The 11,731-nt window shown below is 38.0% G+C and overlaps 2 protein-coding genes across 3 annotated transcripts; one reads left to right on the top strand and one right to left on the bottom strand.

Annotated features, from left to right (window-relative positions):
• Nucleotides 1–1,733: 1,733 nt before the first annotated feature.
• On the bottom strand, nucleotides 1,734–2,093 carry LOC130432044 (28S ribosomal protein S6, mitochondrial-like). The gene has a single exon (XM_056761271.1). The coding sequence runs from the start codon at nucleotides 2,091–2,093 to the stop codon at nucleotides 1,734–1,736; it is 360 nt and encodes a 119-aa protein (XP_056617249.1).
• Nucleotides 2,094–2,589: 496 nt separating this feature from the next.
• On the top strand, nucleotides 2,590–10,030 carry LOC130431857 (nucleolar and coiled-body phosphoprotein 1-like). Of its 2 annotated transcripts, none has more exons than XM_056761074.1 (12): nucleotides 2,590–2,747; nucleotides 3,318–3,373; nucleotides 3,470–3,627; nucleotides 3,859–3,968; nucleotides 4,043–4,160; nucleotides 4,241–4,365; nucleotides 4,463–4,589; nucleotides 4,690–4,815; nucleotides 4,907–6,277; nucleotides 8,251–8,336; nucleotides 8,677–8,760; nucleotides 8,882–10,030. In XM_056761074.1, the coding sequence occupies exons 1-12, from the start codon at nucleotides 2,637–2,639 to the stop codon at nucleotides 9,038–9,040; spliced, it is 2,631 nt and encodes an 876-aa protein (XP_056617052.1). In that variant the 5' UTR covers nucleotides 2,590–2,636; the 3' UTR covers nucleotides 9,041–10,030. The 2 variants fall into 2 exon arrangements, with proteins under 2 accessions (XP_056617052.1, XP_056617053.1); XM_056761075.1 differs by having other exon boundaries at nucleotides 8,700–8,760; nucleotides 8,882–9,021.
• The last annotated feature ends 1,701 nt before the right edge of the window (nucleotides 10,031–11,731 follow it).

Below are 11,731 nucleotides of genomic sequence, written 5' to 3'. Positions count from 1 at the left end.
GGCCGATTGGTGTGAGCAGCATAAGCGCAACACTCCATATTTCTGTGTTGGCAGTTGTTTGGTTTATTACTGGCTAGTTGTCACATGGTCTATATCTCACAGCAGTTATAGAATTTAGTCCAACTGTATAATTGCTTGTTTTGTCTTGCATTGATTTTGTCTGCATATGTCATATTTTTTAACAGTTATACTGCTTAAACATTATTTAGAAATCAGCTTGTCTGAACATGAACATGATTGCTTGCATTACATGTGTACATGTTGCTATACTCTAGAATTGCCTCATCAAATACAAATTAAATGTTTCTGTTACATTATGTCTAGTGCAAAACATCCAGAATGTGAATGCTTGTAATAATTCTAATTCTAACATATTTATTAGAGACTTCTTAAAAACAAACCCCAGTAAATGAAAAAATGTACTGACAACATTAATCGAGGCCTCCCAAAATCTACAAAAGAAAAAATCTTAGATAGAACAGTTGTAAGAAACAAAGAACATTTGGACTTTGTATGGTTAGTAACAGTAACATTGATTTAACTTGATTTTATCAGTCCGTGAATGTGAATACTGATGTGTTTAACGTCTCCAATTAGTTTATTTTATCGTCTCCAAAAGAAGTAGATTGGATTGTTCTTTTTCCAAGCTCTGCATATTGAACAGTGCTTCCTATAGCTCTTTAAAGTCCCTTGAAAACAATCACATTGTATCAGCTATACATCGTCACTGAAACCTTGTATATCCAAATTCTCTGTTTCTAAAAGAAATGGGCAAAAACACTGTATACAATGTTGACATACCTTTTAATATTTAGATTTTTGACAAATATAAAGAGTGACTAATTATAATGATTTACGACAAAAAGGACAGCGACGAAATTATCGTTATTGTGGACCAACTTGCTCTGTTAAAAAAGATTGTGAGGCCTGAGTGTGTGAATTTTATTTTTATTTCTATCAAAGCATTTAAGTCTTCTGAATTTCTAAAGTAATTGTTTTGCCATAAATAACATATCACATATATATCAAGTAAATACACTTTTCAAGTATAAAACAATGACGATATTTATTTGTTTGGTGCAGAAGTGGTGTCATGATCCATCAGATGACAAAATCTTCCATGTCCTGGATAGAAAAAAAACATTGTTATATGACAGTTCACACAATTTTAACAGTTATATGTTGTTATAACAGCAAACGTTAAACAGCAACATAATTTACTAATTTGATACTAAATGAGATGGAAACTTTTATGATGACACATTTGAAAATTCCTTCTCTCCTTCTTATCTCTTACCAAACACAAACATATACTTTAAATATTCTTTATAACACGGCTCGTTGGAAAGCTTGATTCTGATTGGTCAGTCGCGACTCTCGCGACATCTGCAGGTTCGTTTGTCCCAGATAACAAACAACCTCTCAAAACTAAAAACGCACCGTAACCTGGATGCAGCAAATCATTTGGACTTTTTTGACCAAATACATATAAATATGTATTTAAATAACACACAAGACATTATATTTACTAATGATTTTCAAATCTACATTTCATGTCCAGTTTCTTACTCACAGGTAACGTTATAGTTCACATAAATTAAATGGACATCTGACACTTACACAGTGTACAAACATTTCGTTTGTCTTAACTTTAAATCATTACACCATGTTCCTCTTTCTGTTTGTCAGGTGGCACATGTTAAAAATAATATTGAAAACATAAAGACTTACATTTAATGCAATGAGGTTTGCTTGGATGTCTCTGAGGATGAGCCACAGCACTGTGCTTTGGAAGTCTCAATGTCTTTCTTCAGAACTGTCGGCCGCAAAACGTCAATGTCCCGTTCAAGGTGCTCTAACAGGCCGCTAATGATATTGGGCGAAGAGTGAAAGTCAATGGAGAAGTATCCACCCTGTGAGTGTCGACAGTCATGTTTGGAGATCTTGTAGGGCAGCCTCCGTTCACCGAGGTTATCCAGACCTCTCACGATCGCGCCCCGCTCGAACAGAGTCTCCACCGTGCGCCGCAGTACAGCCGCAATCTCCGGCCTCTGCATCGCCTTCAGGATCAAACACAGCTCATACCGCGGCATCTTACTATAAACATACAACGAGTTTACATCAATTTATATCAAGAATAAACTCCTATGAGATGACAGATCTGAGCAGCATGCGTCCTCTTGCCCTACAGATCGTAACACATATGTGGCCATTGTGCGCCACCTACAGTATTGGAGTATTACACATGGCTTATGAAATTTCGACCTTTCTGTTTTCAAGGCGAACACTCACATGATTTAAAGACTACTCTGCCTGTTCAGGTTCTAAATTAAAAATAAGGAACTATTTCATATTTAATTATTACATTTATAAAGCGGTAAAGCTGATCTCGTTCCAACCTTTTTAGTTCAATGTAGAATATGTACAGAAGCAAAATTAACACAATTACAAATTTATTTCGTTTTTTAAATTGATATTATAAAAGCTATTTATGCCAGAGGTCAATTTAATATTTGACAACGGTAAAATGTCTTTGGTAAACACATAATGACGTATTTAGTGTGCGCCATTACCTTCAGCGCCTCGTGAAGCTGAAATAGCCAATCGCGTCATTCTTCTTCACGAAAGCAGGGAAGATGGCGCAGGACAGTTCGGTGCCTAGCGATCTTTACCAGCATGTTTACTCGTTTCTCTTGGAAAACAAGTTCGCCAAGGCTGCGAAAGAGTTTTTAAAGCAGACTAAAGTGGTAAGCGCTCCTGTGGTTTTGTAGATTCGCGCGCGCGTGTAGTAACGTCCCGATCGGCGCACACGTTCTGCACACGCGTGGGTAATGACACGCAGTTTGTGTGAAACACGTGTTCACTTCATTGCTGAATTTACTCTGCTTAAAGACGTTTAATTTGTGCCGGTTGTTCGTTATTATGTATTTTTAATAGATATTATGATTGCTATTTATGATTACAATTATGGTTGAGTTATATCATATATTATGAATGGACATTGAGTTTTTTTCTGTTATGGACTTTTGTAACAGGTCGAGGGTTATTACAGTTTTTATTTGTTTTATCACTACAAACAAGGCAAATGACCTAAATAAATGTTTAAATTAAAATGTAACATCAAATACTTTTATAGCTTCGGTCTTCATTGAATCTTCATAGTCCAAATTAATCGGCAATATTTCAATGTAACGTTGTAGACTGGTGGAAAGCAGTTATATTTAGTTTCTAAGTGATGTGAATAATGTTCTGATCAATGAGTCATTAGACCACTTTAAGTTTTAATAAATCTGTCTGATGCTCTTTCTTCTGATTAGAAACCTCAGGATCAGAATGAGGACCGTCTCCAGGACATCTTCAATTTTTGGGTGAAGTATGTGCAAGCTTTTAAACTGTTATTTTGTTCATGTAGCTTGCTTTTGGAGTTTTTAATTTTCATTGATGGCCTTATTTTGTCTTTTTGCTCAAGGTCCCCTGAAACAAAAAAACGTAAAGCTGTCACTAATGGCCCAGCAGCGGCCAAAGGTCCGTCAGCCAAGAAAGCAAAGAAAGATGCTGAGAGTTCAAGCAGTGAAGACTCCAGCAGTGAAGAGGAAAAGGCTGCACCTGCCAAGAAAGTTGTGCAAGGTACATAAAAGGAATTATTATGATTATTTATTTTTAACCAAAATATGGCACGATACATAACTGTTCTGATGCTCTGGATCAATAATTCTCAAATATTAAGTACATGCAGCATGGAAACTGTTCTTAGTTTAGTAAAGGTTTGACATGAGAAAAGTAAGGGCTTAGAATTCAGCATTGTTTGTTTTAACTACTTGCAGTCAGCAACATTGACTTTCTTTTTCTACATTACAGTAAAGGCTCCTGCTGCAAAGAAGCCCGCAGCCGCCACGAAAGCAGAGAGCAGCAGCTCTGAGGACTCGAGTGATTCAGAGGATGAAGCTCAGACTAAGGCTCCAGCAAAGGTGATGACGGATACATGAGCATGTGTGACATCACTGGGTTTCCACTTCCCCTCACTTGTTAATATGTCGTATAGAAACCTGCAGCAGTGAAACCTGCCGTTCAGCCCGCATTGGCAGCCAGGAAAAAAGACACCAGCTCTAGCAGCGAAGAATCCGATTCAGACGATGAACCTGCCAAGACTCCTGCAAAAGGTGAGCTGAGACATCAGTGTGCATTCGTGTGGATTGTTAGGGTGGTTATGTTACTCAAAGCATTGATGTGTGGTACTCAGGAGCCAAACCTCTGGCTGTGACCTCTAAACCGGTGTCCACTCCAGCATCTGTGGCTAAGAAGAAGCCGGAGAGCAGCAGCAGTGAGGACAGCTCTAGTGATTCTGAGGACGAGGCTCCCGCTAAGGTATTTGGTCTTGTCTTGTCTTGTCTTGTCTGTAGTTCATTTTTTTTTTATAAAAAAAGCTGTTGATATAAGTGTTGTTTTCAACTCTGCATTTCAGAAAGCAGTAAAAGCACCTGTCCAAGTGAAGAAGCCACCAGCCAAACCTGCGGCCACTGCAGAGTCCAGCAGTGAGGAGTCATCTTCCGATGAGGAGGAGGCTCCACCTTCCAAGAAACCCAAGACTGGTAATACTGCATTCTTTCCCTGGTCAAGTTCTTCTGCTTTATGAGATAAAAGTGGGTTTCTAAAAAAGAAATCCGTGTAAAAATTTACTTTGTGTTTCAGGACAATTCAGTGCTGTTCCACCTCCGAAAACACTGACAGCCGCTACTTCAGTCAAAGCCGCCCCAGTTAAGACTGTGACTCCCAAACCCGCTGCAAAAAAGGATTCATCCAGTTCAGAAAGCTCTGGTACAGCCTGATTATTACAAGTTGTTGTGTGTGTGTTTTTTTTTTTTTTTAAGTCTGTGACTAGAGTTTCTAATAAGTTTCTGTTTGTCAGATTCAAGCTCAGAAGAAGATGCAAAGAAGCCAGCGGCCAAACCCGCCCCGGCTAAGGCAGCTCCAGCCAAGAAAGTGCCCACTAAAGTCGCCCCTGCTCAGAAAGACGACTCTTCAAGTTCAGATTCAAGCTCTGAAGACGAAGCAGCAAAACCACCTGCAAAAGGCACACCTGCAAAAGGCACACCTGCAAAAGGCACACCTGCAAAAGGCACACCTGCAAAAGGCACACCTGCAAAAGCCACACCTGCAAAAGCCACACCTGCAAAAGCCACTCCTGCAAATGCTAAAGCCACAGCTGCTAAAGTCACCCCAGCTGCAGCTGAGTCTTCATCTTCCAGCCCTGACGACTCCGATGAAGAGGAGACCAAGAAACCAGCTGCTAAAGTTGTACCGGTTAAACCTGCGCCAGCCAAGAAAACCCCAGCTAAAGTCACGCCTGCTGCGAAAGAGTCTTCATCCAGCTCAGAGGACTCTGATGAGGAGCCAGCCAAAAAACCAACTCCAGCCAAGGCTGTTTCTACTAAAGCTACCCCTGCAAAGACCACGCCTGCTAAGTCACCTGCTGTGAAACCTGCAGCTAAACCAGCTGAGAGCAGTTCCGACTCAGACAGCTCCTCAGATGAAGATGAGGAACCTCCAAAGAAAGCTGCAGCCACCCCAGCCAAGACCACCCCAGCTAAACCTGCTGCAGCTAAGACCACCCCAGCTAAACCTGCTGCAGCTAAGACCACCCCAGCTAAACCTGCTGCAGCTAAGACCACCCCAGCTAAACCAGCTGAGAGCAGTTCTGAAAGTGACAGCTCTGAGGATGAAACTCCAGCCGCTAAGACGACTAAACCGGCAGGCGCCCCTCTAAAGAGCTCTACACCTGCAGCCAAAGCACCTGCTCCAGCGAAAAAGCCAGCGGCAAAGTCCAGCAGCAGTGATTCAGACAGTTCAGATGAGGAGGAGGTCAAGAAACCACCAACTCCCAAAGCAGCAGCGCCCGTGGTTAAGTCCGCCTCAACTCCAGCTAGCGCAAAGAAGACTGAGAGCAGTAGCTCTGAATCGTCTGATAGCTCGGATTCTGAAACGGAGGCAAAAAAAACTCCTGCCAAACCTGTAGTTGTCAACGGAAAGGCTGCAACTAAAACCCCCACCTCTGCAGCGAAGACCCCAGCCAAAAAACCTGCTGAGTCTTCCTCTTCAAGTGACAGTAGCTCTGATGAAGATGAGCAGGTGTCTAAAACACTGCCAGTGAAAACTCCGCCCGCTAAGAAAGCACAGGCTGCTAAGAAAGCACAGGCTGTTAAAGAGAAAGCAGAGAGCAGCTCATCGGATGACTCTTCATCTGAGGAAGAGGCAGCAGCTAAAACTCCTGCCACACAAGGTATAATCATATTGAAATAAAAAATATTAGCCTAAATCTTACATGTAAATACGATCAGAAACATAATATCTTAAATGGTAACAAAAGTAGTGATAAGTCAGTCAATCAATCACATTTGAAACGGAATGTTCGAACAAAAGGCAACATTTATAACTAAATCGATATTAAAGGGGTCATATGGCACGAATATGTGTTTTCTGTGTCTTTGGTGTGTAATAATTGGCCATGCAAGTATAAGACATGTTAAATTGTAAAAATGAGTTTGGGAACAAAAGATGCATTCTATCTGAAAACGAATGCTCATCCAGACCAGCCTGAAACGTCTCGTGTAACCACAAATCTACATCAGTTGATGGTCTGATGTGACTAAGACCGCCCAAATGTATACGCAAGTAGCGTGTTCAGTATAATTGAAGAGGAACCTGACGTTCCAAATATGGTAAGAGGTGTTACATTTATGTCACATCCTTGCATTATTCGACCAATCACTACACACTGGTTAATTGGCCAATCATAGCATACCTCGCTTTTCAGAGTCTTGAGCATTGTAAAATATCAGCGCGTTTCAGAGAGGCGGAGCAAAGAGGAGATCACGTAGTGCACAGACAATTTTTGACTGTCCAGTAGTTCACCTTCGTTGCTCCGTCTACTTTGGTTATGTACTACATGCTAACTGTGATGCTAAACTCTGACACATGCTAAACTCATGTTGAAGTCGTTCACTATATGTTAAACTAATGTAAATTCCGTTCAACCTGATTAATTGTCTTACATTAAGACTATGGTCATTTCACTGAGTTCTTTACCATAAAGGCCAAACACGTATACATATTTAGAGTAGAATTCACTCATAAGATTTTTTACTTTTTATTGAAGTGGCAGCTAAAATCAACCCACTTTTAGTACTACAGACCCAAGATAAAGACAAGTTATTTAACATTTCAGAAAAAAATAAAATAAAGCAATGGTCGTTTCAGAAACAGACAAGAATAAAGTTGAAGTATTTTAGTTATCTTAGACTTCTGTGAGAGTACAAAAATGAAAAAGGTCTATTAAGTGATTAAGTTTAGTTATATTTTATTATTTATACTTATTTTCAGTCACAGAGTTTTTCAATTTAAGAGTTATTTGGGCAAGAGAAGATTCTGTAATGTAATGCAGGTTGACAAACTGTATTTAGGGAAATTGTAATGTTCAATAATTTATGTAATGATAATAAAAAAATATGAAATGACTCGTATTGAAGAAAAGTAAATGTTTTTTATATACTGTCAATTATAGTTTGTGGATATAAAATATCGGCACGTTTCACTTATAATAATCGGAATCGTCAAAGAAAATTGCAATCCGTGCATCTCTAATAAGGAAATGATTAATGCATCAAGACCGTGATATTAAAAGATGATATTCACTGCGGACCTCATCATATACTTTATAAATATATTTTATTTATGAGCAGGTGGTTTTATGAGCCAAGAACAAATGCAACAAGCAAGATTAATGTTAGTTCACTCAAAAATTCAAAGGAAGGTATTTTGAAGTTGGTTACTGCACTGGCCCCCATTCAATTCAATTCTATGGTATGGACACAAATCCAGTGCAAGTGAATAGGGGTCAGTTAACAAGATTCTTCAAAATTTCTTCCTGTTTGCTCTGCAGTAGAAAGTCGGAACAGTTTTGAAATGAAAAGGGGTGTAAAGTAAAATTACACTGAATATAATAGATGGTGCAAAGTTGGTGTGAAATAGTTTCATGTTTATTTATGCTCTTGTAAAGCGTTAAGCCCTCAGCTCTGTTTTAAGGCCGTCGTGTTATTAGGTTTCAGTACAGTGGTTTTTCATTTAGTCATTGGATATAAACACAATTAGAGGAGTCAGTCATGCTGCTCTGAAACGTTTCATACTCCCGCGCTGCCGTTTCAATGTATGAAGATCTGCAAAGCTCTGAATTCTCTGCCTCTCATTTCATTACAGGCAAAAAGGGCAAAAAACAGGAGACACCCAAGAATGAGAAAATTACAACTTCCACACCTCAGACCTTTCCTAAAGTCAAACAGAAGGTAAAGGGGCTGTGCATTATGAACCCAGAGTTCCCACAGTCACTGAAAATTATCGGAATGATCAGATTTTAATGCCTTTAAATGTTATGCATACTTTAAGTTATAGATTGATGTAATATGAAAGTCATTGATAAAGTGGGAACACTGTGTTGATTCTGGCCCGTATGTGCAAAATGTAAAGTGCATATTCAAACACATCCAAACAAATATCTTTTGTAGATATGTACAAAAGGATTTTTGAATCTAAAGCCAGATGAGCCTTGATCTCATTACCAAGCTCAACAATGTCAGTGCTGTTTGGCACTTCTGTTTAAATGCATTTTCTGTCTGCCGTCTAAAGGCAAGCAGTGCTCCTTTCCGTAGAATAAGAGACGAAGAGATTGAAGTGGACCCTCGTTTAGCGAACAACTCTTTTGATGCAAAAGTAAGATGCACCTGATATTATTCTGTGCTGATATTGTCTTTTAATTTTGCTTAAAATAATGCATGAGAAACCCCGGTTGTCACTGTGTAAAATGAATTAAATTTCATTTGTTTACTTGAAGATGGGAGCCAATGGAGACTGGGGCCAGAAAGCCAACGACATTCTTAGACACACCAAGGGCAAATCTTTCCGGCACGAGAAGACCAAGAAGAAGCGCGGCAGTTATAGAGGCGGCGCCATTTCCACCTCGGTCAACTCCATTAAGTTTGACAGCGACTGAGATTCAAACAAAACAGACTTTTAGGACTCTACTTTTGACTCTTATCTTTCTTTGCAGTATTTGCTCTTTCTGTCCTCCTTCTGCTGATGTTCTATCTGTTCTGCAGTCGGTATGTTTCACCACCATGAGTTGAAGACGTGGACTGAGATTTGTGATCAGATCTACGGTTGTTGATACATTTTATGCTCAGTGTTTCATGCGGTTAGACATGGCAACCACACGGTGGCGCCAGTTCATCGCGTTATGTCAGTAAAAGCCTTTTGATTGTTTTCCATGTAAAAAGACAGCTGGCTTTTAAGTTGGTTTTGACAAAATTATGTATGATTGTTCTAACGGTCATTTGTTGATTTTGTACTAGATATGTAATCTTTTTTTATGTGATATCCCTTCGTTGGGGTAATTGAGGATTAATGTTAAACTTTGGTCATGACAATGATTTGTGTAATTTTTATGGATGCGTTAGGTTGAACCTTTTCATCTTCTCATTTAAAGCCATGTAGGTAATAACTCCGCCCACTTCAGTTTCACTGACACTGGAATATCATCCTTGAAATGGCATGCGACTCATTTATTCTTATTTGGTTTTAGTTTTAGTTTTATTCACTCAGATCTGTGTTAAGCAGGATTGTGTAATTTATAAAACCTTGACTGATGGACCTCAACTGACCTTGATGCGGTTTTTGACTATGGTTTTACATGGCAGCATGTGGTACAATTGAACATTATCATAAATTGGGTTCACAAAAAAAAAGTTTAAGGTAAAGTTCTTTCTCAAAACCAGACTTTGCGATTGCCTGAGGACAGTTGAATTGAAATCATATTGTGAGCTATGTACAGTGATGCTGCTTTGTTCTGGGCCCCTTGTCTAATTTCTAGTCTGTGCCCCTTGCGATCTCCCCTCCGTCTCTTCCATCGGCCGTCCGCAGAGGCGAATATATTTGTCTTAAAAATATAATTGTACAATTTTCAATTAAAAGAATAGTCAATACACGTGATAGATGTATTTACTTTTTCAACATTGAAATGTTTTTTTTTTTTAAACATAACGTCATCAAGATATTTACAGTATATTATCAATACTTTGAAGATAAAGAAATGCTTCTATTGAGTGTATAAATCTATGGTTGACATCAATTTTGTTTTGCACTTATCTGGTCGAAATTTTACTTGTCACTATATCAAAGTACACTTCAGTCTACACATAAAAGCAATGCACCTTAAAACACAGGATTAGTAGCCGAAAGAAACACACTGACATTTGTTCCCAATAAATACCATGAACTGAGCAATAGTTGTATTACTCTTAAGAGTGCGACTCTGTCCAGAACTTGTGTCCCGGTCCAGCTCTCCAGGGAACCAATATGACGCGCTTAAATCCTATTGCAATAATGCCAAAAGTCATTTTGTAATTGTTTAATCATTCGAAAAGCTAATAGTTTTATAATTAATGGAATCCATTTTCTGTGATGGTTTAAATTGTTGTTTTCAACAGGGCTATGACATCAGTATCAAATCTATATCACAACAGAACTTTTATTCATGCAAACTTTGGTTTTCATTGTGTTAGGGTTATAACACAACTCCTATTACATAATTTGTCAAAACATATTTATAAAATAAAATGCAAATGCAGAATAGGCCATCTAAATATCCCTGCTGAAAAAAACATCAGAAACTAAATACTAATGTCTGCATTAAAATACCATAATGAGCCACTAACTTTTCTATTAAAAATTAGTGTCTTGAATCAGTTATAATGTTCATTTTGTGTAGGTCAGTTTTACACCAATATGGAAAAACCCAATGTTCATTAAATGCTCAGCATCACTTTTCTGTTCATTCATGACTTAATAGATAAGGAAATAAATAATTTTAGATAGATAAGGAAATAAACATTGTATTGTCTAAAAATTATGTTTTTTTTATAAAAATATGTATAATTCTAAGAATAATTCTTCTGCAAACTAAAATCATAAATCATAAACTAATAATTAAACTAATAAAACATTAACCAGCAGATCTTTGCAGTGTTTTTATGATAGGATAATGCAACACAAGTGTGATGATATAAATATTTAATCATTAAAAAATAAAACAACATTTTCTTACACCTAAAATTATCTTTAATGGCATGTACAGGCAGGGCAAGACCCTGTCTACAGGTGCATCTCAAATCATTAGAATATTGTGAAAAAGGTCAATATATTTTGTAACTCATTTCACAAAGTAAAACCAATATATTATATAGATTCATTACACAGAGTGTAATATTTGAAGCCTTTATTTAGAAGATAAATGAAAATCAAAAATTCAGTGTCTAAATAAATTAGAATATTACATAAGATCAATAAAAAATGATATTTTAATAGAAATGTCCTGGTAGATGGCTGCGTTGACTGTGGACTTCAGAAAAGCACTGCGTCCATTAAAATGGCTCATTTGAATTCTGCCGAAGGCATTCAGAATATGTGTGCTACCCAAATAATGACTAAACGTAAATCTTTGAGAACGGGTTTCTCAAGCCAGGTGGCGCATTAGACCAGGGGCTCATCTCCTGCTTCCAAAATGCATCACAAACTGCTTGAGAAAGCTGTTCTACTATGATAATTGGTGATGAAAATTAAATTATGTTCAATAAAATGAACTTGTGTTTACTTCCGCATTAGCTAAGGGATGATTTGCGTTTAGGTG

This window comes from Triplophysa dalaica, chromosome 11, assembly GCF_015846415.1.
Source record: "Triplophysa dalaica isolate WHDGS20190420 chromosome 11, ASM1584641v1, whole genome shotgun sequence".
Taxonomy (NCBI): domain Eukaryota; kingdom Metazoa; phylum Chordata; class Actinopteri; order Cypriniformes; family Nemacheilidae; genus Triplophysa; species Triplophysa dalaica.
Note: the sequence above shows the minus strand (reverse complement) of the source record. Positions and strands in the feature narration are given on the sequence as shown.